Below are 27,846 nucleotides of genomic sequence, written 5' to 3'. Positions count from 1 at the left end.
GTTTTACCAGGATGTTGCCTGGTATGGTAGGAAGATCGTATGAGGAAAGGTTGAGGCACTTGGGGTTGTTTTCATTGGAGAAAAGAAGGTTTAGGGGTGACTTGATATAGGTGTACAAGATGATTAGGGGTTTAGAAAGGGTTGACCATGAGGACCTTTTTCCACGTATGGAGTCAGCTATTATGAGGGGGCATAGCTTTAAATTAAGGGGTGGTAGGTACAGGACAGATGTTAGGGGTAGATTCTTTACTCAGCGAGTCGTGAGTTCATGGAATGCCCTGCCAGTAGCAGTGGTGGACTCTCCCTCTTTATGGGCATTTAAACGGGCATTGGATAGGCATATGGAGGATAGTGGGCTAGTGTAGGTTAGGTGGGCTTGGATCGGCGCAACATCGAGGGCCAAAGGGCCTGTACTGCGCTGTATTTTTCTATGTTCTATAACATCCTGGTGAACCTTCTCCAAAGCATCTACATCATTTTGGTAATGTGATGACCACAACTGTACACTGTATTCCAAATGTGGCCAAACCAAAGTCCTGTACAATGACATGCCAACTCTTGTACTCAATACCCCGTCCAATGAAGAGAAACATGCCGTACGCCTTCTTGACCACTCTCTCGACCTACGTTGCCACCTTCAGGGAACAATGGAACTAACACCCAGATCTCTCTGTACATCAATTTTCTCCAGGGCTTTTCCATTTACCGTATAGTTCGCTCTTGGATTGCATCTTCCAAAATGCATTGCCTCGCATTTGCCCAGATCAAACTCCATCTGCCATTTCTTTACCCAAGTCTCCAATCTGTCCATATTCTGTTGCATTCTCTGACAGTCTTCTTCACTATCTGCTACTCCACCAATCTTGGTGTCATTTGCAAGCTTGCTAATCAGTCATCCATACCTTCCTCCAGATCATTTATGTATATCACAAACAACTGTGGTCCCAGCACGGATCCCCGTTGAAACATCACTGGTCACAGTTCTCCATTTTGAGAAACTCCCTTGCACTACTACCTCTGTCTCCTTCTGCCCAGCCAGTTCTCTATCCATCTAGCTAGTACACCATGGATCCCATGCAACTTCACTTTTTCCATCAGCCTACCAATTGGAACCTTATCAAACGCCTAAATGAAGTGCACGTATATGACATTTACAGCCCTTCCCTCCTCAATCAACTTTGTCACTTCCACAAAGAATTCTATTAAGTTGGTAAGACATGACCTTGCCTGCACAAAACCATGTTGCTTATCTCTGATAAGCCCATTTTCTTCCAAATATAAATAGATTCTATCCCTCCATATCTTCTCCAGCAGCTTCCCTAACACTGACGTCAGGCTCACTGGTCTATAATTATCTGGATTATCCTTGTTACCCTTATTAAACAAGGGGACAATATGAGCGGTTTTCCAGTCCTCCTAGACTTCACCCATGTTCAAGGACGCTGCAAAGATATCTGTTAAGGCCCCAGCTATTTCCTCTCTCGTTTCCCTCTGTAACCTGGGATAGATCCCACCCGGACCTGGGGACTTATCTGCCTTAATGCCTTTTAGAATACCCTCCCTTCTTATGCTGACTTGACCTAGAGTAATCAAACATCTATCCCTAACCTCAACATCCATCATGTGCCTCTCTTCAGTGAATACAAATGCAAAGTACTCATTAAAAGTCTCATATTTTCTCTGACTCCATGCATAACTTTCCTCCTTTGTCCTTGAGTGGGCCAACCCTTTCTCTAGTTACACTCTTGCTTCTTATATAGGAATATAAGGCTTTGGGATTTTCATTAACCCTTTATGCTAAAGATATTTCATGACCCCTTTCGTGACCCCTCGTAAGTCCTCGTTTCAGATTGGTCCTACTTTCCTGATATTCTTCCAAAGCTTTGTCTGTTTTCAATCGCCTAGACCTTATGTATGTTTCCTTTTTCCTCTTAGCTAGTCTCACAATTTCAACATTAGAGTGGTGCTGGAAAAGCACAGCAGGTCAGGCAGCATCCGAGGAGCAGGAAAGTCGATGTTTCGGACAAAAGCCCTGATGAAAATCAAAAACGTTGATTTTCCTGCTCCTCTGATGCTGTCTGACCTGCTGTGATTTTCCAGCACCACTCTAATCTTGACTCTAATCTCCAGCATCTGCAGTCCTCACTTTCACCTCACAATTTCACCAGTCGTCCATGGTTCCCTAATCTTGCCATTTCTAACCCTCATTTTCACAGGGACATGTCTGTCCTGCACTCTAATCAACATCTCTTCAAATGCCTCCCACATATCAAATGTGGATTTACCTTCAAACAGCTGCTCCCAATCCACATTCCCCAGCTCTTGCCAAATGTTGCTATGGTTGGCCTTCACCCAGTTTAGCACTCTTCCTTTAGGACCACTCTCATCTTTGTCTTATAATGATTATTGTACCAATCAGAACAGTCAGTCAAAACAATTTGTAGGAACATGCACGGATTGGTATTGTAGTCTAATGGTTACAGAGCTGGATCAAACAACCCAGAAGATGTTTATAAATACTTGCTAAAATATCAAATAAATTCAAATAATTCTACGGCAATATCCGCCCAATCTATCTAATAAGTTTCACTTTAATAATGCCTGAGGCTTGGTGCTCACATTAAGAAAACTGACCCACTAACTTGAGAAACAACAGCCCAGCCCAACCTGCCTTTTTTTTGAGTTTTCTAGCTTTAAACCAATATTCGGCCAATTTGCTTTGCTGAAAAAGACATTAAGAAGTGGTCGCGTGTGTTAGACCACAGAAAAGCAGAGTACTGACAATATTATGGCTGTATTGTTGAAAATGTGTACCTGGAACTACCCGCTTCATTACCAAGCTCTTTTCATGCAGTCAAGACATTGACATCAAGACAAGGATGTGGAAAATTGAAGTACAAACAAAAAGTGCTGGAAATACTCCCCAGGTCAGACAGCATCTGCAGGGGAAGCAACAGTCTGTCAGATTATATAAATTTTGTCAGAGCTGTAAGCAGATATAGAGGGAAAATGGGTAGTTAAAGAATCTTGGTATAAAGCAAAATTGAATGATAATGGGAAAAATAAATAAACAAAAGAAGAGTCTAGGGAATCTGCAAATGGGAAGAACAGAATCATTATCACATCTGCCATAGTGATGATCTGAAATTGTTAAACTGACTGTTGAGGACACAGATCAGAGTGGAATGGGAGGGAAAATGAAAACTGCAATGTAGAAGATTTCCCAGTCTATTCTAATCACAGAAATTGAGATGAACATAACCTGGACCATTACTGCTCTAAACTGTTTCCTACTCATCATTAAACTAATAAGAGGAGGCATCTGGAATAGTGTCAAGTAAAAATTGCTCTCCAATAACCTGCTCACTGATGCTAATGTAGGATTCAGTCAGAGCTCCTCAGCTCCAGACCTCATTTATTAATTCATCTTAAAAGTCTCTGGGAGAGTGTGCTGTTCCAGTATACAAAGGTGATCTGTGCTTGATGAAAATGCAAGTAGGATACAAGCAAAAACAAACTATATTGGTGCTGCTTGTTTAATAGAAAGTTTTTTTAATTCATTCACCGAATGTGAGTGTCACTGACTAGGACCAGCATTTATTACCTATTCCTAATTACCCAGAGGGCAGTTAGGAGTCAACCACATTGCTGAGGGTCTGAAGTCACATGTAGGCCAGACCAAGTTATGGATAGTAGATTTCCCTATCTCAAGGATATTAATGAATCATATATGTAGATATCCGAATATTGAATCTCTCTCAAGAGTGTTTTTTGTGCTTCGCAACAGTTTTAATACTAAATTATAGTTTAGTCCAAATACCTGTCTCTACCCTTCTGAATCCAGAAGCCCAATCCCCTACAGGGAAAAACTCAGTTCTTAAGTACACCTCAGCTCTGATCATCACCAACTCTTAATCATCTCTGAAACTGTCCTGGTTTACCCTTTTAGGGACCTACATTTCTAACATTGTCACTGCTCTCCTACAATGTAACATACCCTTTAGAATGTCAAGCTTGAAGCACTTCAAGTTTTAATCCATTTGTTTGATGGAATAAGTAATCTGCTCCTATTTTACCAGTAGAAAAATGCTCCTGACAAAGGAGATAATTAACTTGTATTTCCAAAGTTCTGTATTTTAAACGTGTTGATTTGTTTCATGAAGAAATACATTGTATTTTTAAAACATGTTTAAAAAAACATGCATAATGTATTTAGATGTTTCTCTCAAATATACTGGGCTTTATCTTTAAGTATTCAGAGATATGCTGTCATTCCTCTATCCACGAATTCTGGTCTAATTGGCTGGGTCCCACACTGCGACACACTCCACGCTCTTATTCGAGACTACCGAGAGAAGAAAAAGATTCTGCTGAACATCGAGCACCGCATCATGCTCAGGGTAGGTACTGCTACCTGTTTATTTTCTTACCTGTACACTTTCTTACTGTTAAGTCATTACCTTTATTCACTCTTCTTTAAAATTTTAATTTAAATTAAATTGCTTATTTGAACTTACTGAGTCATATAGTTACATGCCATTGCCACACTCACTCAAGTAATGGCTAGAAATGAGAATCTGAACTGTAGAGAGAGCTGGTACCTACTCAGCTAAATGCTATTTTCAAATTTGCAGCAAATCTATTCAATACAACATCTGTTGAAACACTTACAATTCAATATTGTTTGAATATGATACGTTGACTATACAATTTCTAGCTTGATAGCAGTGAATGTGTAAATCAATCAACAGATAAAGCTTTAGATATTTTCTAATCTATGGAAATGCTGTTACGCACCTTTGGAACAGATGGGACTTCAACCTGAGTCTCCTGACTCAGAGGTAGGGATGCTACCACTGCCCCACAAGAACCCCTAGTTAAAAGCTTGAAACGGAGTTAATTGCGAGCTGAGTTATGAATGTCATTTTATTGACTCATTCAATAGAGAGCATAAATTACATGAAGTCAATAATTTCTTTACATGAAATGGTATTTAAACTGCTTTAATTTCAATTTTCAGTTTGAAATATTTGATATAAACTCAAAGGTGTATTTCTAGTTCAGTAGATGTTAACTTCTAAGACCAGTTTAAGCTTCTGTATGGTCAAACAAAATACTTAATTAACATTTTTCAGGAGAATGGAATCAAAAAAAGCCAAATTATGAAAGTTTCTAGTTGAGGGGAAGGTTTTTTTTAATGAAAGTATTTGTGGCCTTTTCTGTTTGAGATCAGGTTTTCCAAAGTTTGTTGCTTCTCCCTTTTTTTTTAATGTGTCCCTTTCTTCCTTAACCCCAGTCTTAAACAAGCAATAGAATTTAATAAAAACTTGTTTGAAAAATAATTTATTTTGTCTAAAGGAATTGAAACATCAGTCCAAACTGATATGGTTTGTTTTGTGCTAACCAACAGATGGCTCCAGACTATGATCACCTCACCTTGATGCAAAAGGTCGAGGTATTTGAACATGCAGTGAATAATACAGCGGGAGATGATCTGGCCAAGTTACTGTGGCTGAAGAGTCCCAGCTCAGAGGTAAAGCCTCGCTTTGTTTTCATAGCATTCTTCATGTTCCCACACTTCGTCTATAGTCCACAGCTGTAGTGTTGTAGACACATTCTGAACAGAATATTCATTCCCAGATTTTCTGCATAGACCAGTATTAAAACTATACTGATAAATTTTCATCCTCACCAGATTGATCCCCAATGAGAGATCTTAACTTGTTTTTGCACTAGCAGGTGAAGTTTAATTTATCTGATCATGGAATATGGGTGTCACTGGCTTGACGAACATTTATGCCCATTCCTAATTTTACTGGCAAGAGTGGTGAGCTACCTTTTTGAAATTATTCGGCCCGTGAGGTATAGGGAAGCTTCCAATGTTGTTGGAGAATTCTAGTATTTTGACCCAGTGGCTGTGAAGGAACAGCAATGTGGTTTCAGTTCAGGATAGGTGTGGCTTGCAGGGGATCTTGCAAGTGATGGTGTTCCATGTAACTGCTGCCCTTGTCCTCCTAGGTAATAGAGGTCATGGGTTTCAAGTGCAGTTGATTGCAAATGGTACACACTACTCCCACTGCATGTCAGTACTGAAGGAATGAAAATTGAAGGTTGTGGTTAGGGTACCAATCAAACAGGCTGCTTTAGATTGTGTCAAGCTTGTGTTTTGTTGGAACTGCACCAATCCAGTGTCGAGAGTGTGGTGCTGGAAAAGCACAGCAGGTCAGGCAGCATCCGAGGAGCAGGAGTATCGACATTTTAGGCATAAGCCCTTCACCAGGAATGTGGCTTGTGGGCCGGGGAGAGCTGAGAGATAAATGGGAAGGGGGGTGGGTTTGGAGGGAAGGTAGGTGGGGATGTAATAGGTAGATGAAGGTGGGGAGTGAAGGTGATTGATTGGAGGAGGGTGGAGCAGATAGGTGGGAAGGAAGATGGACAGGCAAAGAAGGCAGTGCCAAGTTGGAGGATTGGGATAAGGTGAGGGGTGGGGAAATGAGGAAACTGGTGCACTGAGGAAGGAAATGTGACTGTGGTAGCAGGTCTGCTTCAGGATGTGGCTGAAGAGCTTCAGGGCTGAGGAGATGACCTGGGGCATACTGTGAGAGACACTCACTGAGATCCTTATAGAGAGAGGAGGATAACCTCTTCAAGGTAGGTCATCTCCTCTGCCCTGAAACTCTTCAGCCAAGTCAGGAAGCAGACTCAGTTTCCTTATTTCCCCTTCCCCTACTTTATCCCAGTCCCAAGCTTCTAACTTGGCACCGCCCTCTGGACCTGTCCATCTTCCTTCCCACTTATCTGCTCCACTCTCCTCTCCAGTCTATCACTTGATGAAGGGCTTATGCCCAAAACATCGATTCTTCTGCTCCTTGAATGCTGGCTGACCTGTGCTTTTCCAGCACCACACTCTCGCTTCTGATCTCCAGCATCTGCAGTCCTCACATTCTCCTAGCTGCACCAATCCAGGCAACTAGAGAGTATTCCATCAAATTATTTGCTTGTACCTCATAAATATGGACAGGCAATGGGGAAACAGGAAGTAGGTTGATTGCCACAGAATCCCTAGTCTCTGACAGGCACTTGTCGCCACGGTATTTATATGGCTGGTCCAGTTGAGTTTCTGGTCATTGGTAATGATCAGAATGATGATGTCAATCGGAATAGTAAGATGGTGACAGTGGGGGATTCAGCAGTATTATTGCTTTTTTGTGTCCACGGACAATGGTTAGATTCTCTTTTGTTAGAGATGATAAATGAGTGGCACATTTGTAGTGTAGATGTTACTTGTCATTTATCAGACCAGGCCTAGATGGTATCTGGGTCTTAGTGCTTCAGTATCTGAGCAGTTATGAATGGTGCTGACTCTTGTGCAGTGATCAGTGAACTGCCTGACATCTGACCACATGATGATGTGAAGTCATTGATAAAGAAATTGAATGGGCATAGGATACTATCTGAGGACTTGCTGCAGTGGAAGTGAGATGATTGGCCTCTAACATTAACAACCATCTTTCTTTGTGCTAGGAGTGTTTTCTACCAGTGGAGGGTTTCTCTCCTGATTCCATTGACTCCAGTTTAGCTTGTTTCCTTAATGCCAAATTCAGTCAAATACTACCTTAATATCAAGGCATGTCACACTCATCTCCCATTTGGAGTTCATCTCTTTTGTTCACGTTTGTGCTAAATGCTGAGCTATAATGCAGTCAGGAGCTGAGCGGTCCTGGTGAAACCTGAACTAAGCTTCAGGGAACAAGTTACTCTATTGTAACTGGTGCTTCATAGCACTCTTGTCAACCCTTCCATTTCTTTGCTAATGGTCAAGAGTAATCCGATAGGGAGGTAATTAACCAGGTTGGATATGTCCAGCTTTTTTTGGACAGAACATATGTGGGTAATTCTCCACATTGTTGTATTAATGTCAGTATTGATCTGTGTTGGAAAATCTTGACTAGGGGCATGGCCTGTTATGGAGCTCAAGTCTTCGGTACTTTACTGGCATGTTGTCAAATCCAGTAGCCTTTGCATTAACCAGTACCTTCAGCTGTTGATTGATACCATGTGGAGTACATTGAATTGACTGAAGACTGGCATCTGTGATGCTGGGCATTTCAAGAGAAATCTGAACTGAATCATCCACCTGGTACTTTTGTTTGAAGATTAGTGCTTCTGGTTTAGCCTTCTGTTTTGCACTAATGTGCTGAGTTCCCCCATATGTTGAGGGTATTCATGGACCCTCCTCCACCTGATAGAATTGTTTGTCTGTCACCAGTCGTAAATGAAAATGTCAGGACTGCAGGATTTAGATCTGATCTATTAGTTGTGAGATCTTGTAGCACTGTCTATTACTGCTGCTTCTGCTGTTTGACATGCAAATAGCTCTGTATTGGAGCTTCACTGGGTTGACTCCTCACGTTTAGGTATGCTTACTGCTGCTCCAAGCATGTCTTCCTGCAATCTTGATTTGAACCAGGCCTAATCTCTCAGCTGGAGAGTAGTGGTAGAATGCCTATATGCCAGTTCATGAAGTTATGGATTGCGGTTGAATACAATTCTGCTGCTGATGACCTATAATACCTTATGGAAGCCCAGTTTCAAGTTGCTAGACCTACTTGAAATCTGTCTGATTTAGAACAAGCTTCACCTCACAGCACACTTTTCTCATTTTGCACACCTTGTGTGTTAATCCAGTGTCTTTGCTTAAAAAAATGGTGTAATTGGTTATTCATATCAAGAAAAATGCTTACACTTTTTCATTTCTTCATGGGGTTTGGATGTCACTGGCAGTTCCAGGATTTGTTACCCATCCCTAGTTGTCCTTAGGAAAGTGGTGGTGAATTGCCTTCTTGAACCACTGCAGTACATTTGATGTGGGTACGTACATGCAATGCCTTTTGGGACAGTGGTCCATGAATTTGGACCCAGAAACATTGAAGGAGTGGTGATGTGTCCAAATCCGAATGGTGAGTGGCTTGGTAAGGAACCTACAAGTGGTGGGGTTCCCATATAACTGCTGTCCTCGTCCTTATAGATGGTAGTGGTTATGGATTTAGAAGGAGCTATGATGAATTTCGGCAGTGCATCTTATACACAATCATCAAAGCTACTGGTCAAATCAACTCTCTCAAAATCCGTTAGGTATGAACTATAAGTCAAGGTAATTTTTCTCTGATAACTCCACATGTGACTTCAGTATGTGTTTTGTTCTTTTTTGGAATCCGATGTTAATGATCCATAGGGTGTTGGTTTTTAATCATAGTCTATAAGCCAGTTTTAACTTGGCACCTTAATTCCCTTTGTGGCTGTATGTTTTTAGAACATCACAGGAACAGGCCCTTCAGCCCACCATATATGTGCCAACCTTGAAACCATTCTAAACTAATCGTATCTTTCTGCACATGGTCCATTTCCATCTAATCCCTGTCTATTCATGTGTCTGTCTAAATGCATCTTAAACATTGCTATTTTATCTGCTTTGACCACCTCCCCTGGCAGCACACTCTTGGCACCTACCTCGGTGTAAAAAAAAATTGCATGGCACATTACCGTTATGCTTCCCGTCTGATTATCCACCTCTTATCCATGCCTCTGATAGTTTATAAATTTCTATCTTGTCACGCACCCCAATCAGCCTCTGACACTCTAGCGAAAATAATCCAAGTTTGTCCAACCTCTCTTTTATAGTTATTACTCTCCAATACAGGCAACATTCTAGTAAATTTCTTTTGCACCTTCTTTATCCACCCTATCGCGTGGCAACCAGAATGGCACACACTACTCCAAACGTGACCTAGCTAAGGTTTTATACAGCTGTGACATGACTTGCCCAACTTTTATACTCAGTGCCCAAACTGATGAAGGCAAGCATCCATAGGGCTTCCTTTGTCACCTTTCAGTGAACTATGGACCTCCAACCTAATACCCCCTCTATATATCAATGCTCCTAAAGGTCCTGCCATTTACTATATACTTTCCTGTTGTATTTGATGTTCCAAAATGCATCACCTCACACTATTGTTTTGATTATTATCCAGATTGGTAAGAAATTCTCAGCCAACCAGACAATTGAATTGTTCTCTTCTGTTTAAATGAAGAATTATGGTTTTTCTTCTCATACAATATGAAAATCATTTATTGTTTTAAAAGCAAATTGAAAGGTCTTTGAATATTTATTCCACTTAAAGTAGCTCCTCCAGTAAAAACCAGTAGGATACATTTGTATGTTTTTGCAACATTTAACAATGCTGTTTTATATTCTGGCACTCTGCAGGTGTGGTTTGACCGAAGAACCAACTACACACGCTCCTTAGCTGTGATGTCAATGGTGGGTTACATCCTGGGGCTAGGAGATCGGTAAGGTGATTTAAATAATCTGGGACTTTGCTAACGACAAAACAATGTAATGATGCTTACAGTTGTCTTCATAATACAATTAGGACCACTTTTCTTTCTGCCCCAGAGACGAATTTCAATGTAGTATGTTTCCGCATGATGGGAAAGAGTGGAAGTGCGCTGCCCATCTCTTGCTGTTCTCTACATATAAAATACAACTGGAAATTGGCTTGATCGATACCCAGGATGGGCGGTATTAAGTGTCATTTGGGGCAATAATGTAAAGCAGCTGTTTGCAACAGCTACATTTCATCGTCCATTTGCAATGGCATGCAGAGAGCATGCATGGGTTGAAATGCAAGTCAAAAGCAACAATGACTTAAAAAGAGTGAACATTGGCCAAAGACTTATCCGATACTTGGTAAATTCCAAAGGTTCTTTGGGAAGCAGCAATCATTCACTTCATCATCTGCCATGTAACTTTAATGATGGTGTGTACTGAATGTAATGAACAGTTGTGTGTATGGGAGCACAAGGAGCACCTAGCTCGGGCCCTGCATCTGCTACCTCTTCCTATCAGGATCTGTCAGGATTTTTAGCCCTGCTTCTATTTCTTTGGGATGAGCAAGGTGCAGTTTTGCTTCAGGCCCCATATGTCCCAGACCACTGTGATGCTTGCTGCTAGAGTGGACCCTGAGGGGTGCAGAAGCAGGAGACCGTCCTCTCTCTCTGAAGGTGACAGCCATTTCAAACTTCAATGCAATGACTACCACCCCTCCACCCCCCCAAAAAAAGGAGTGATGGATACTTGTATAGGATCTCTTAGTCATACTCTCTCAGATGGATAAGGACAGTGACTGATGCCAGATTTGCATGATAATACTAGTTCATTTTGTTTCTCAATGATGCTGCATGTGCAACAGCACTCAGAAACATACAGGGTTCTGTATCCATAGGGCACTGATGGATCTCCATAGAATTCATCAATAGGATAGGAAAGGGTTCCATTCCATTAAAGTTCAGGCAATCTGTGATCACCATCGCTAGATTGGTATGTGGCAGCTATCACAATTCCTAAATACTGGAGCACTCTCATGTCCAGTCTGTTTGAGGGTCCAGGTGCCTTACAAGATTGGCTGTTGGGTGATGAAGACTACCCACTGTGACCATGGCTCATGACACCATTGTACAACCACCGAACTGATGTGGAGCACATGTACAATGCTGCCCATGTTTTGACGGGGAACATGGTGGAGCAGTGGCAAGGCTGCTGAGAATATGATTCCACAACTTGGACCGGTTGGGGTCCTTCCTGTATAGTCTGGACGGAGTGTGCCACATCGTCCTGCTATGCTGTGCTCTGCGCAAATGGAGCAGATGTTGAGGTGATGTGATAGATGCTAAGGAGCTGGGGGACAGGAACAGTCTTGAGGGCAGGGACATTGGGAAAGTTTGCCTTGTGTGTAACAGAGTTCAACTGTGTCAAGCACCAGATGCCAGACAGGACCTGATGGACCTGACATGGTTTCAGTAGATGAGAGCTGGTTGCAGCAAATCATCATGAAATGTAAAATTGCCATAGGTTAAGATGCTAGCACTTGAGTTGCATCTGTGGAGGTGTCCTGGAGTCTCTCTTGGTTTTATTTGTGATTATTTTTTATGGCTGTAAATAAAAGCATATGTTTGAAATTGTCTGGTGTATGTGCTAAACACAGGGACTTTGTATGGCGAGATGCCAAAGGATTCCTGACACCTATTGAACTTGTATCCCAGCAGAATTAATGTATTTTGGCAAATGAGATTATGGTTTAGCAAACACATTAATGTGCTATTATTAATCAATCGTATTCACAATGGAATCTTCTGACAAAAGATCCTTCAGTATTGGCTGATTCCTTTGCTGTATTTCCCAGGAAATCTGATCGGACTTTTGCATTTCTTTTCCCCAGACATCCATCCAACCTGATGCTGGACAGGCTTAGTGGAAAAATCTTGCACATTGACTTTGGTGACTGTTTTGAGGTAAAGTTTTGAGGTTATGAGCAAAACAGTACATTGCTGCATGAGTTTGGAAATCATCCAATATCATCATAATGGAGAAAAGTTCAGCTTGCCAAATAGAAATCAGGTTTTGTATTTCCCAGCACTATATATCTTGTTAATAAGAGTCATCAATTGAAAATTTGAACTAGTTATACTGCTTCTCAGTTGCTGATCTAAACATATAATTTGCACAGGCTAGTACCGGTGAAGTTTAGTATGTTTTAGGGATATGGACAATGGTCTTGTTCAGGATTTTTGTTGAGATAGTATGAGGAAAAGGGAAAATGAGGCTATATACTGTGAAAGTGTCACTCTCAACATAGCCTGTGGTGCATCATTGCGATATCGAACACTTCTTCTGCCGCCTCTGCCACCAGGCTTACTTTTTCCACCAAGTCTCCTACCTACCTTCTGAGGACCCCTTCTCCCACCCCCAACACATTTCATCTATCTGGACACCCCGTGCTAGTCTGTTACCTGCCCTCAATCTCTTTATTTCCAACTACCGCCGGGACATTGACCGCCTCAACCTGTCCAACGCCCTCAGCCCACTCCAACCTGTCACCTTCACAACCCGCAGCCTCCGCTCCAATCCCAACCTCACCATCAAATCAGCGGACAAAGGGCTGCAGTGGTAGTTTGGCGCACTGACCTCTACACCGCTGAAGCCAGGTGCCAATTCGAAGACACCTCCTCCTACTACCCCCTCGACCACGTCCTCACCTCCCATCACCAGACCAACCTCTCCTAGACTGTACACAAACTTGTCACTTCAGGGGATCTCCCACCCACAGCTTTCAACCTCATAGTTTGGGAACCCCACACTGCCCGGTTCTCAAGCCTGATTCACAAGCCTGACCTGCGCCCACACTTCACCCCTTCACTTCTGTCCAAGGCCCCAAAGGAGCCTTCCACAAAGTTTTACCTGCACTTCCACACGTCATTTACTGTATCTGTTGCTTCCGATGCGGTCTCCTCTACATTGGGGAAATAGGCTTCAGAGAACATCTCCAGACACCCACACCAACCAATGGCTGAACTCTTCAACTCCCACTCCACCGAGAACATGCAGGTCGTGGGCCGCCTCCATTGCCACACCCTCACCACCCGACGCCTGGAGAAAGAACACCTCATCTTCACACAGATTTCACCAGTTTCCTCATCCCCCTCCACCTTATCCAAGTTCCAACCTTCCAACTTAGCACCACCCTCTTGACCAGTCATACTTGTCCATCTTCCTTCCCACCTATCTGCTCCACCCTCCTGTCCGACCTATCACCATTACCCCCACTTCCATCTACCTATCGTACTCTGAGCTACCTTCCCCCCCACTCCAGCCCCACCCCTCTCCCATTTATGTCTCCATCCCCTTGGCTCGCAAGCCTCATTCCTGATGAAGGGCTCTTGCTCGACATATCGATTTTCCTACTCCTCGGATGCTGCCTGCCCTGCTGTGCTTTTCTAACACCCCATTCTTGACTCTATACCCTGTGGTACAGCAAATTGCAGCTAAACAAGAGTAGGTTTGATGACTAGTGTGAGTCATGAGATAAGATAGTCATCCTCGAAGCATGATGGAAGTGGCTTTCCTATTTCCCAGTAGAAGGGGATGAGATTTGAAATAAGGTCAATGACCCAGTGGTACAGAAGAAAGCCCAAAAGTTAAGAAGTGGTATTCTGTCAGATTACTGCAACGTTCCAATGCTGTCTATTTTTATGGATACATTTTTCCATAGGTTGCTATGACCAGGGAGAAATTCCCAGAGAAGATTCCATTCAGACTGACCAGAATGTTAACCAATGCCATGGAGGTAATAGCCCTGCCTTGTTCTCATGTTTTAAACAATGAAGCAATCTCTCATACAAAAGATGTTTATCTATTATGTTTATTTGCTGCTTGTCTTATGGCATTACTACGACTGATGATTTGGAACACAATTGGAATATAGTAGATAACCCAATTTGTTGTTTAAGATCCTGACGCTTAGAGTTCCTGAGGCAAAGCTATCTATTTCTATGTGATAAAGCCAATTTGAAACTCACTATTCAAAAAAAAACTCTGATAGTTCCTTGAAGAATCCTGCAGAAGAGGGCAATGATTTTTTTTTCTTTTTTTATATCTGAAAGTGCTAACACACACAACCAAACAGCTTTTCCCTCTGGCAATTTTCACCTATTAACTCACCGCTAAATCATCATGTTTACAATTGTTCAATTCAAGTATTTTTAAAGTACTTAAAAGTACTTGGTAATTTAAACATTTTAAGTACTAGTTCTAAGATTTCCCACTTCAGTTGCTGAGGGGAAAATATTGGTCCAAGACACTGGGTTAGCTCCCCTGCTCTTCGATATAATGTTATGGAATCTTTCTCAACCATTTGAAAAGGCAGATAAAGCTTATGCTTAACATCTCAACTGAAAGATGTCACATCCACCAATGCAACATTTCTTCAATACTACTGTGGAATGTCATCCTGACTTACATGCTCGACATGGTGGGATGGAAATTGAACTCTCAACCTTCTGTCTCAGGCACTGCACAGTCAACACACATTTTTACTGCACAAGCCCAATACCGTAAGCTATTGGTTTTTCATTCCTGCAATCTGCATTTATGTCAATTATTGCTGTTCCACAGGTTACAGGATTGGATGGGAACTATCGAATCACATGTCACACGGTGATGGAAGTGCTTCGGGAGCACAGGGACAGTGTCATGGCTGTGCTTGAGGCCTTTGTTTATGACCCCTTGTTAAATTGGAGGCTTATGGACAGTGAGTATTCAGGAAGACTTTACAGAAGTATGAGCTTCAGAGAACCTTTCAAAATCTAGGGTAAAAGATTCTTGAGGTGGTTGGAAGCTAACGGTTGAGGTAACCTCAGCGATTTGTTGTATCCTCAACACAGAAATCTCTTAGCTTAACCCAATTATGAGTCAACAAGAATTTGCAATTGTAAGCAACATTTAAAATATAATGATGTTGCTACCTTCCTGCTTTCAAGAACACTGCTAAACACTAATGCAAGCAAGTGGCTTTTTAGATTGGCATTGAGAATCCAACAGATACTGTACCTATTTTTTAAAATCGGTTGAAGTTTGTGTATTAAAGGAAAAGCACAGTGATTTAATTAAAATGCATTTGTCTCCATTGTTAAGGCAGTCGTAATTATTGAACAGCAAGATTTCATTACGTTCAAATATTTGCAATTTTTTTATTAAGGCTCATTAATATGCAGTGGTTACATATGGAGATTCAAAAGCAAATATAACGTTTAAATGATTGGGGTTTAAAGCTGAAGGTTAATAGGATCAGGGTGCATAAATCTAATATTGTGCCTATTTTCCATACAAATATTCTGTCCATGCATTAATACAAAAGTAACTTATTGGTAAATAGCAAAATTTATAACAACTAGGGAAATGTAGAATTTGTTTAGAAGGTAGAAATTTCTCCGCAGTGTGAAAGAGCTGGGAGTTGCAAAATTGATGCTACTGTGCCTCTACTCATGAGCGAACCTAATTGCAGAATTTGAGAGCTTTGAACACAATGTTTCCATTATAAGTATGGACATAAATTTAGAATGAAAATTTGACATAAATTTGTGACAAAATTGTGTCGACAGGTAACTAATGCAAACTTATTAAATTACTACATTTCTAAGATCATAAACACTAATATGGTCCTTCTCATTCTGGTCATTCTGACTCTTTCCTGAAGTATTGTGCCATTAGAGCATTTCGCCTCACTCAAATGGTATTTTACATATCTAGATCTAAACAGTGCCAGTAGGGAAAATGACAACCAGTCCTGACTCTGTTCTCACTGAACCTCACTCACGGACGATGGTCACTGGATATCAATTCAGACTGGGGACTGTAACTATTGTCCTTTACTTAACCCAGGATCCTTGAACCTGATTAAAGCATCCTTATGTCAAAGTGCAGTGGAAAAAAATTAATTATTATAATAGATGCTAAAAAGAGTGATCTTTAATCTTCAAATGCATGCAGTACCTCTAGTTCCTTTTTAATACAATTAGAGCTAGATGTACAATTTGAGTTTTTGTTTTTAAGAAAAATAACTGTATGCCTGGAGTGCCTCTCAGCTTATTTGCTGCTGAAATCCTTTATCTATTGCTTTGTTACCTCTCGATTTGACAATACCAACACCCTCCTGGCCTGCCTGCTCTATTCCACTCTTTGTAAATTTGAGGTTATCCAAAACTCTGCTGCCCAAGTCCCTACTCTCACCAGTTCCATTCACATCACCCCTGTGCTTGGTATCCTATATCGGCAAGAACATAATGAGTTTAAAATACTCCTTTTTATTTTATAAATCCCTCTGGTTTCAGTTTTCTTGTCTCTGTTATTTCTTCCAGTATCACAGTGTTCTGAAATATCTGTATTCAGATAATTCTGACCACTTGAGCTTCGTTGATTATCATTGCAGTATAATGCTAGCTATGCTTTACCTGCCTCAGCTCGATTATCTGGAATTATCTCTCTGAACCCCTATGTCTCTCCACATTGCTTTCCTCCCTTTCAGTCGCTCCTTAAAACATACCATTTGACAAAACCTTTAGCTACTTGCCCTGATATCGCTTTGAGTCGGTCAAAGTTAGATTTTGCTTTATATTTTCCTAAAATGACTAATGTTTTATTGATTTAACGGCACTTTACAAATGCAACTTGTTTCTGGCTTATTTACTCACTAAACATCATACACGGTAAACAGTTAAATAGTTCTAATATATAATTTCCCTTCTCCAGCAAACATTAAAGGTAACAAGCGATCCAGGACAAGGACAGACTCCTACTCAAATAGTCAAACAGCTGGTGAGTAACCCTGTTTTTTGGTGTACAGGTTCTGATTACCCACAGGTACTTTATTTGTTAATTAGTGCTGGTGAACTTTAACCCAAGGCATACTTTTGGGAAGGATATAGGGCATGTAGGAGGAGGAGGAAAGGGACAGACTCTTGCCAATTTCTTTCTATGTTCTCATCATTCTTCTGAAAGTATTGGCTTGAGGGTTTAGGTACTGGGTATCAAAGATCCCACCAACACATCAATTATTATATATGCATGAGATGAAACAATGAGTGTGATTAGCATATTTGTTTGAGTGAGGGCCATCAAGACCTGGTCTAATTATATTCTCACTGAATGCAAATGAATTTCTTCACTTAAACTGTTAGTGTTTCTCTTTCTTCAGATGGTGTCAAGAGCTTCAGTATTTTTTCTTTATATTTCAATGATTCATCACAATCATGTTGTTTTTGAAGCTGCTGTACAATTTGTGTTTTAGAATTGCTCGATGGGGTAGAACTTGGAGAAACTACACATAAGAAACCAGGTACTACCGTGCCTGAATCCATCCATTCTTTCAGTAAGTTATCTTAAAATTGCATATCCTGACATTATAACATTATGTTCCTAAATTTAATTTAATGGTTTATGTTTAATATTTCTGTGTAAATGACAACATTGTAAAAACAATTCATTAATTTTGAAATCTGTATGGTAAAATATATGACTAAGTATGAGGGTAGATTGGCTTCATTGTGTCAGTAATGCCTCAGACTTAAAAGGATTCTTTTTAAATCTGGTTGTCACCTATTGAGATATTTGAAAACCTTTCAACAAATAACCAGTCAGCTTCCAAAAACAGAAAGAATGGAATGGTGGCTTGGACCTTAAAGGAAGCACATTTACTTTGTGTTTTCTGACTGACTGTACAATTCAGTAATAATGTTGGGGGTTGTTGATACTGTGTACATAAGTACAGAATAGTGCTATGACAACACAAACAAGCACTACAACTGCCCCTGGTCTTCCATATTTAATTGTTTTATTTTTCAGTTGGGGATGGTTTGGTGCAGCCTGAGGCCTTGAACAAAAAAGCAATTCAGATCATTAACAGAGTCAGAGACAAGCTCACAGGTAAGAAAAAGCATAACATTTTGTTACATTCTCCAACTGGTAAGGGATTTCCTGATTTACGTTTCACTTTAAGGTCTCTTTCTATCAACTTTTTCCAAGTAAAATATAAATCCCCTCACCATCTGCCTTCAGAGGTCCTGAGTCAGAAAAGAAAGAGTTGCATTTATATAGCATTTTGCACTCACTCAGGCCACTTCAGAGCCAGCTTATTATTTTAAGTGTTGCAGTTTCCATCAACATGACAACCATTTTGTATTTAGCAAGGTAACAATCCAAAATAATTAACCAATTCATCTGCATTTACTCATGTTAATTGAGGATTACCTTTTGGCAAGGCATAGTGCATGAAGTGTTGCACTGCTTAGTTTAATACCTTGTCAAATAACAGACATTCCAACATTACAATGCTCTGAGCACTGCACAGCAGATCACCGTATATCATATTCTCAAGTTCTGGAACAGGGCATGCATCATCAACCTTTTGACTTAAATGCACAAGTGTTGTACTAAGTCAAGTCAATATCTGATGAAATTAGAGTATAAAAATTAAAAGAAAAAAGTGAACAGTATTCTTAGTCATTATCAAGGGAGCTCACTTTTAAAGTGAAAGGCAAGATGTTTCGAGGGTATTTGAGGAGAAAAACCTTTTCACCCAGAATAGGGTGAGGGTCAGGAATGCTTGCTTGGGAGGGTAGTTGAGGCAGAAAACCTCACAATCTTTTAAAAAGTACTTGGATGAGCACTTGAAGTGGCATAATATTCAAGACTGTGGGTCCAGTATAGCCAAGTGGGACTGATGTCGATAATGAAAACATCAAATGCTGATCTCAGGCAGCATCCATGGAGAGAGTAAGCAAACATTTTAATTCTGGATCATTGAGGAGGTGACGGTGAAAACTGAATGGCTTGCTGGACCATTTCAGGGGATCGTGTTGCTGGAGGTTAGAAACTAACCTCCCCTGACGATCCCCTGACTTGTCCGACCTGCCCAGCTCCTTTTCCACCTATCCACTCCACCCTCTCCTCCCTGACCTATCACCTTCATCTCCTTCCCCACTGACCTATTGTACTCTATGCCACTCTCTCCCCACCCCCACCCTCCTCTAGCTTATCTCTCCACGCTTCAGGCTCTCTGCCTTTATTCCTGATGTAGGGCTTTTGCCCGAAACGTCGATTTTGCCTGTCCTCGAATGCTGCGTGACTTGCTGTGCTCTTCCAGCACCACTGATCCAGAATCTGGTTTCCAGCATCTGCAGTCATTGTTTTTACCTAGTACTCCAGAGGATTAACCCAATAATCTAATAATTAAGTAAATCCAGAATAAAATTCTAGTATCAGTAATGATGTTCATAAACCTACTGGGTTATAATAAAAGTCCAACTGGTTCATTACTCTTTTTTTAAAGGATTTAGCGATTTGCTATCTGTATTCAGTCTGCTCACATGACTCCAGATCGAGGGCAATCTAGTTAACTCTTACCTAACTCTGAAATAGTCCAGCAAGCCATTCAGTTTTCATCCTCACCACCTCCGTGATAAGGCACATGCGTGAAAATGCTGGCTTTGCTGGTGACATCCATGTTCCATGAATTAATTATTTAAAAATTAAGCACAACTACCCAGCTGTGGAAAGTAAGACAAGCGCTTTGTCTTTATGTCAATCATAAATTCCTGTCTAAAGTTATGTTGGAAACTATCCTTAATAACTTGATTCCTTATAATTACACCCTCCTACTAATGCTGCTGCTGCTACATTATTGGGATCTGTAATTATAAAGAGTCATAGAGATGTACAGCACAGAAATCGACCCTTCGGTCCAACTCATCCATGCTAACCAGATAGCCCAATCTAATCTAGTCCCACTTGCCAGCACCCAGTCCATATCCTCCAAACCCTTCCTATTCATTTACCCATACAAATGCCTTTTGAATATTGCAATTGTATTTGCCTCCACCACTTCCTCTGACAGCTCATTCCATACATGTCCCACCCTCTGCATGAAATAGTTGCCCCTTAGGTCTTTTTTACATCTTTCCCCTCTCGCCCTAAACCTATACCCTCTGGACTCCCCTACCCCTGGGAAAAGACTTTGTCTATTTATCCTATCCATGCTGAAAGCTTAAAGAGGCAACTTCATTATAAATGCCAATGTCTAAAGGTAAAGTGGCCATAGTCCTACCAGACCATAGGGCTGCTGTCACCAGAGAGAGAGACAACTGATGGTGATTTAGGTCAGAAGTCAGACAACATCAGGTTATAATCCAATAGGTTTATTTGAAATGACGAGCTTTCAGAGTGTTGACTGTTTGTCAGGTGAAGTTAGACTCCGAAAGCTATTGATTTCAAATAAACCTGCTGGACTATAACCTGGTGTCATCTGACTTGTAACCTTATCCACCCCAGTCCAACACTGAAACCTATACACAGAGGTGATTTAACTCATCTCAGCCATGAGGAAAGATTGAGAAGGAAAGGCCTTCGTAGTAACCTCAGCCGCTGAGGAACTGAGCTCACACTATTGACGTTACTCTGCATAGCATACCAGATATTCACCAACTGAGCTAACCAACTCGAGCCAATGGATACATATTAATGTAAAAATTTGAAACTTCAAGTGAATATAAAGGTAACATTTTCACTAAAGTTGTTTAAATTTTAAAGTTTAAATCTATATTTTAAATCAGTTTTCTCTGAACGGCTTGCTGGTTGCAGCAGCCTTACCATCCCCACCTTTATTAAAAAGTACTTTCAAGTGAATACAGTAGAATTATTATTCCTTTTATTCAAACATATTATTAGAAGTTCTTGCTGTAATATTTCTATGAAGTACAGGAAGCCCTTACTTAAAGTTGTAGTTGGTTCCTGAAAATTGTAATTTTAAATGTAGCAACTTGAAGTAAAGTGTTGATTCTTAATGCAAAAACTGGAGTTGAGTTCCATAGGATCTTTCTTAACAAAGATAAATTAATACATGCCCTCTAAATTTAAATACAGTCATTAAAAGGGCTAAATTTTACATTGATAAATGAAATAACTTCAAATAATAAATTTTCAAGTATAAAATGAAAATGTACCATTCTATTTACAGAACCTACTGTAGTGGCTCCTCAGAGTGGAGCTCATTGGGATCTGGGCTGTTTGCTGGGGTAATTGTTTTTCACTGGCCTGCTTGATGGTGTCTTTTTGCAATACCACAGAGCCCATTCTTGCTGGCCACTACTCAGTAGTGATATCTAGAGAGCTAACTGCAGGCATTGGCCTTCCCTCTTCTGGCTGGGCTTGGTAGCTTTTATTCCCCAATTCCTGCACTTTCACTCTGGAGTGGTGCCACGGTCTGGGCTCCTGAAACAGATTGTGGGGGCAGAGCAGGAGAGCTTCTGGGAAATTTCCAGGCTAGAGGACAGAGAGTGATGGGACGTTCTGATCTGATGGAGTTTGGCAGTTCTCCTGTGTTGTTTGTCAGGCTTTTGCAGGAATCATGCAGTTCCCCAGATGCCATTTTTGGAGGGAAAGTGTTGCTACCAAGCTCTAACATTACCGTGGCTGGGCCCTGCTGACTGAGAAAGATGACTCAGTTATGTCTAGGCAGGACCTCAGGAGATGCTGTTGACCTGTGGAATTGCCATGTGAGCAATTCTTGGGGGAGGGGGCTGGTTGATGTGAGGCTTGGTGAGTGGGGACTCCCTGGTGAAGACCTTGGGCTCTGGTGCAGTACAGGGAAAGGCTGTAAGTCAGAAGAGTGGTCCTGACCTCAAGTCTGAGAGAGGACAAGATTACGTCAAGATGACACTAATTGGGTCAGGTCAACATTCTGAGATTTCCAGTCCCAGCAACTTAAAGCAAAACAACACTAAACTGGGGACATTAAACATGGAGATTCTATACTTTTTTAGAATACGAAGTCTGTATCAGGTTTAAAAAGCTGATTCGTTTACACTCGTGGTTGATGTTCATGTAAACTGCAAAATAAAATTTGGATGGTAATGGTAGTTTGTTTGTATTTCAGGTCGTGACTTTGCACATGATGAGACTTTGGATGTTCCGACTCAGGTAGAGCTGCTAATTAAACAAGCAACATCCCACGAAAACCTCTGTCAGTGCTATATTGGATGGTAAGTGACAGATAATCTTTCAAAAATACAAAGAAAGATCGTGTACCTCTAGCGTCAGGTTTCTCTGGAGAAAATACGGAGACAATTTTGCAGGTTATTAAGTCAGTTACAAACTCATACTTTTACTGCAGAGCAATTGAGAGCTTACAAATACTTAAGTAAAGCACCATCCTTTGTAAAAAGTATCTGCACACTTTCAAAGCTTCCTGATGGGCCCTCTGATTTAAAGTCACTTGGTGTATCACTAAGACAAGGCCAAAAGTTCCTGCATTCTCTTCCCGGTCTCTGCCAAATATGCTATGGAGATGCTCTTATTAGTTGAGGCCTGGGGATGGAGTTAGGTTGAGCTATGCTGCACATATTAGATGGCCTAATTATACACTTGAATTGGCACTGCGTCTTTTTTAATTCTTTAATGGGATGTGGGCATTGCTGTTGAAAGTGGTAGTGACCTGATGTTTTGAAGTGCTGCAGTCCCTGGACTGCAGGAACAAGTATAGAGTTTGTAAAGGAGTACCAGCTACAGTAAAGGAAAGGTGATATAGTTCCAAGTCAAGGTGGTGTGTGACTTAGAAGGTAATCTACAGCTGGTGGTGTTCCCATGTCTCCCACCTACTCTTGTCCTTACAGGTGATAGAGGCCACAGGTTTGTAAGATGCTATCAAAGGAGCCTTGGGAAGTTATCAAAGTGCATTTGTAGACGTTGCTGCTACTGTGCATTGGTGATGTTTGAGATCCTACGAATGGGTTGCTTTGTACAGGATGGTGTCAAGCTTCTCGTATTGAGGTCACTCATCCAGGAAAGTGCAGAGTACATCATCACACTCCTGACTTATGCCTTTTTGGTAGTAGATAGGCTTTAGGAAATAAAGAGATGAATTACTCGCCATGGATTTCCAAATCTCAGACTGTTCTTGTAATCACTGTTTTTATATGGCTAGTTTAGTACTGTTTCTGGTGACTTGTAATCTCCATGAGTCGATAGTCAGGGATTCAGCAATATGATGCCAATGAATATAAAGAGGTAGTGGTTAGATCCTATCTTGTTGGAGATGGTCATGACTTGCACTTTGTGTAGTGCAAATGTTACTTAAAACTTATCAGTCCAACCTGAGTGTTCAAGTCTTGCTTCATTTGGACACAAACTACTTCAGTATCTGAGATGTCCTAAAAGGTGTTAACATTGTGTAATCCTCAACAAACATCTCTGCTTCTGACCTTATGATGAAGGAAAGATCATTGATGAATCACTGAAATTGTTGGGCCTTGGACATTACCCTGAGGAATGCCTACAGAGATGTCACAGGACTGAAAGGATTGACCTCCAGCAACTACAACCATTTTCCTTTCTGCTGCATATGAGTCCAAATAGCAGACAGTTTTCCTTATGATTCCTATTGATCCAGATTTGCCCGGGCGTCTTGTTGCGATACTTGTTCGAATGCTGCCTTGATGTCAAGCGTGCTCATCCTGACTTAGCTCAACAGTTCAGCTCTTTTTGTCCATGTTTGAACTAAGGTTGGAATGCAGCCGGAGACTGAGTTGCACTGTAAAACCTAGCCTCCGTGTCAATAAACAGGTTATTCCTTTCCAAGTGATACTTGATGACATTGTTGATCATCTCCTTCCATCACTTTCCTGCAAATCAAGAGGAGACTGATAGGACAGAAATTGGCCAAGTTGTATTTGTCCTATTTTTTGTGCACAGTACATTTCTTTTTCTAGATTGATTGGTAGATGCCAGTGCTGTAGCTGTAATGGAAGAGTTTGGCTAGGTGCACTAGTCTGAAGCTCAATGTTTTAGTACTATACTCCTTTTGTAGTTTCCAGATGACCGTAAGATAGGTGGAGGGACAGGTAATGTTGACGAAGTAGAGCGGCTGTAGAAGGATGTAAACAGGCTAGGAGAGTGGCAGATAGAATACAATGTGGGCCAGTCTGAGGTTATGCACTTTGGTAGGAAGAATAGAGACATAGTTTTCTAAACAGGCATAGGCTTCAAAACTATGCAGAAAGGGATTCTCTTGAGGTAAACATGCAGGTTCACTTGGCATTTAGGAAGGCAAATGCAATGTCAGCATTCATTTCAAGAGGGCAAGAATGCAAGAGCAGAGGTGTACTGCTGAGGCTGTGTAAGGCTCTGGTCAGACTACATTTGGAATATTGAGAGTAGCTGTGGACCCCATATTTGAGAAAGGGTGTGCTGGCTTTGGAGATGGTTCAGACGAAGTTCATAAGAATGATTTCAGGGATGAAGGGCTTGTTAAATGGGAGTAGTTGAGGACTCTGAGTTTGTACTGTTTGGAGTTCAGAAGGATGGGGGGTGGGGGCAGGGGGGATCTGATTGAAACTTAAAGAATATTGAGAGACCTGGATACAATGGACATGGAAAGGATGTTTCCACAAGGAGGAGAGACTAGGACCTGAGGGCATATCCTCAGAGTGAAGGGATCACCATTTAGAAGTGAAATGTGAAGGAAGTTTGATTAATCTGTGCAACTCATTGTTGCAGAGGGCTATGGGGGCCAAGTCATTCAGTTTAATTAAGACAGAGATAGGTAGGTTCTTGATTTGTAGTGGGATCAATGGTTATGGGGAGAAGGCAGGACAATGGAGTTGAGAAACATATCAGCCATGATTGAATGGCAGAGCCGACTCGATAGGGCAAATGATCTGTATCTTAAGTCTGGTTATATGCTGATTTGCTACTGCAGCAGTTTGATGCTATCCTGCATTTTCATATTTACTGATGTACACTCTGGTCATTGTTTCTTTAGTATTGTTCAGTCCTCGTTTGTTTTGTAGATTTCCCCACAATGTGCAGCCTACAGAAAGGAAGGATTAGTGGTGAGCAATTGCTTGTCAGATTGGTATACTGTGGTGTTCCCCAGACATTGGTATCATTGTTCTTTTTTTGAAGTATATTAATAACCTAGATATGAGTGCACAGGGCATCACTTCACAATTTGCAGATGACACAAAACTCTGAAATGCAATAAACATTGAGGAGAATAATAAAAAGGACATAACCTGATGAAGTCTAAAAGATTAAAATTAACAAATGTGAAGTGGTACATTTTGTAGGAGGTATAAGGAGAGAGAGCATAATTAAATTGGTACAAGAATAGAACTGGGTTTGTATGCACACAAACCACTGAAAGCAGCAGGACAACTTGAGAAAGGTGTGTCACAGCTTTAGAGAGGTTGGACAAGAGATTTTTGAGAATGGTGCCAGAGATGAGGGACTTCAGTAATTATAAAAAGCCAGAGAGGTTTGTTTGTGTCCCTTGAGAAAGTTTAGTAAAGTAAGGTGGAATTGTTCGATGGCAGAAGTATCAAAATATGGAACATTGACTGAAGGCTTAAAGGGCAAAAGAGCAATTTGAGGACAAATGATATGCAGTGAAATTTCAAATGGAATACACTGTCTGAAAGAATAGTGAAAGCAGATTCAGTAACGACTTTCTTAAAGGAAATTGGATCAGTATCTGTAAGGAAAATATTTACCAGGCTGGAGAGTGGCACTAATTGGATAACTCTATCAAACAGCTGTCACAGGAATGATGGATGGACTGAATGGTCTCCGATTGTACTGTATTTTTCTATAGTTATATATACTGCTTCTTTTAAAAAAAACTAGTAGCTGTTCATCCAAGCCGAACAATATTTGAGTTGAAATTGATATCTTCCTTTTCAACACCATTCGTTGAAATTGGATGTCACAGGACTATGAGAAAAATCCATTCAGCTGAACCTGTTTGTGCAGGGATTATGGATGGCCATGTGTATTAACCCTTCTGAACTCTTGCAGAAGAAGGCATGCTGCTTTGGTGAAAAGAGGCTTTTGCCTTGATTGTACAGACAAGGCCAGATTATTGAGATTGTGGAACCAGTATTTTGCAGGAATCCTCAAACTTTTCAATTTACATTTTATTTTCTCTGAATTATTTGTGATTGAGGTTGGAATCTCAATACAGTGAAATTGGATGAATCAAATATTTCTCCATCGCTGTCATCAGCATTAGGCATGGGTGTAAGTACAAGCCAAATGCAAAGTACAATTACCTTTTCTTATAACTTAGTAATTAGCCCTGACCCCAATTTCAGAAGACATTCCCTACTGGGATTGTCACGTCTGTGATGGGACAAGTGCACTGCAAATCAAGCCCCACCAAAAGTGTAAAGGTTTAATTATTGCAAAAATACTTTGCTTCTCTTTATCACCGCCATTTAGAACAAAAGCGTTTCACCATAATCCACGAATGTATATAAAACCAAATTTCAACCTATGGGTTAAACGTAGCCTACTTTTTCTTTCTTGTTGTCTGGCTTTGGAAACTCCAGTTCTCCTTGTGATCCAATCCTTTTATTGCTGGTTTATTCTGACTGAAGGTAGTTTAAAAGGTCTGTTTTAAATGCCTTTATGCCATTGGAGATTTAATGCTAAATGAGGATGTGTTGTCAAGATATGTTTGTATCCTCGACATGAAATATAATACCAAAGAATAGAAAAATTGATTTTAGCTTTGTATGACCCATGAAGCTCCATCTATTCATAAAGTGGTCCATGAAGATGGGCTTGGACAGTCCTGCCTCACTGCATTAGTGTGTGACAGTTTTATTTCTTACATCAAATGTACTTCTTATCCTGCCACCTGAGCCTGGTTAATTGGGAGCAGGACTGTGCATTGCAATCACTTTCTTAGGGCTGTGGTTATAAATGTGTTTTCTTCTCATACTTTACAATCAACAGATTTGTAACTTCCTCACTTAATGCTAGATTTCAATACACATTCTACAAGTAACAGGAGAGTGTATTTGACTTTTGCAAACAAATTGCTACTAGTTGTCTGAAAAGTTGCAGCATAGGGAAGAGTTGATACATTTGCTGTGCAAAAAGGTAATTATGTTTTTTTTCTAAATCCTCAGGTGTCCCTTTTGGTGAAGGAACTTTGGAATCAGCAGGACAACATCTCGTGTTGAAACTGGATTCCTGTTAAACAAGCCATATTTAATATAGTTTCCAATCCTGCCAGATGTGGCAATTAAACCATGTAGCCAAATAGTGTAATTTGGTAGCCTGTAACCTGCATCCTACAAGGCAGACCTAACCTTCGAAACGCACAGATATGACACCCTAAGCTGTGGAAGATTTCCCAGAACAAGTTGGTGCTTTTCAGGCCAGTTTGAGCTGAGTGACATGTTCTGAGGGCTGAGCTGGTCACCAAGTACTGACAGACTGAACATCACTCATGTAAATAATAAGAATGTTTCTAGTGCTAAACTAATCACATGTAGCTAAGCACACCGAATGAATTATAGAGTTTGTAACTATCGTGGAATGCGTATGATTTCTGGCCAGTCATTGAGACAATGAACTGTTATTGTAAAATACCAATAAAGATGTTCAATCCAGGA

The 27,846-nt window shown here is 40.8% G+C and overlaps 1 protein-coding gene across 2 annotated transcripts in view; it reads left to right on the top strand.

Moving 5' to 3' along the window:
• mtor (mechanistic target of rapamycin kinase) overlaps positions 1–27,846 on the top strand; it is a 367,086-nt gene extending 339,240 nt beyond the window's left edge. For both annotated transcript variants that reach the window (XM_043675589.1, XM_043675588.1), the window contains 11 exons: positions 4,253–4,400; positions 5,411–5,533; positions 10,268–10,350; positions 12,279–12,351; positions 14,109–14,183; positions 15,011–15,146; positions 17,144–17,209; positions 17,682–17,762; positions 18,236–18,316; positions 22,323–22,428; positions 27,358–27,846. In XM_043675589.1, the coding sequence (XP_043531524.1) occupies positions 4,253–4,400; positions 5,411–5,533; positions 10,268–10,350; positions 12,279–12,351; positions 14,109–14,183; positions 15,011–15,146; positions 17,144–17,209; positions 17,682–17,762; positions 18,236–18,316; positions 22,323–22,428; positions 27,358–27,373 (988 nt within the window). In that variant the 3' untranslated portion in view covers positions 27,374–27,846. The remainder of the gene's footprint in view (positions 1–4,252; positions 4,401–5,410; positions 5,534–10,267; positions 10,351–12,278; positions 12,352–14,108; positions 14,184–15,010; positions 15,147–17,143; positions 17,210–17,681; positions 17,763–18,235; positions 18,317–22,322; positions 22,429–27,357) is intronic.

Source organism: Chiloscyllium plagiosum, chromosome 34 (genome assembly GCF_004010195.1).
Source record: "Chiloscyllium plagiosum isolate BGI_BamShark_2017 chromosome 34, ASM401019v2, whole genome shotgun sequence".
NCBI classification, from domain to species: Eukaryota; Metazoa; Chordata; class Chondrichthyes; order Orectolobiformes; family Hemiscylliidae; genus Chiloscyllium; species Chiloscyllium plagiosum.
The sequence above is the reverse complement of the archived record's forward strand: the minus strand, read 5'-3'. Positions and strand labels throughout refer to the sequence as shown.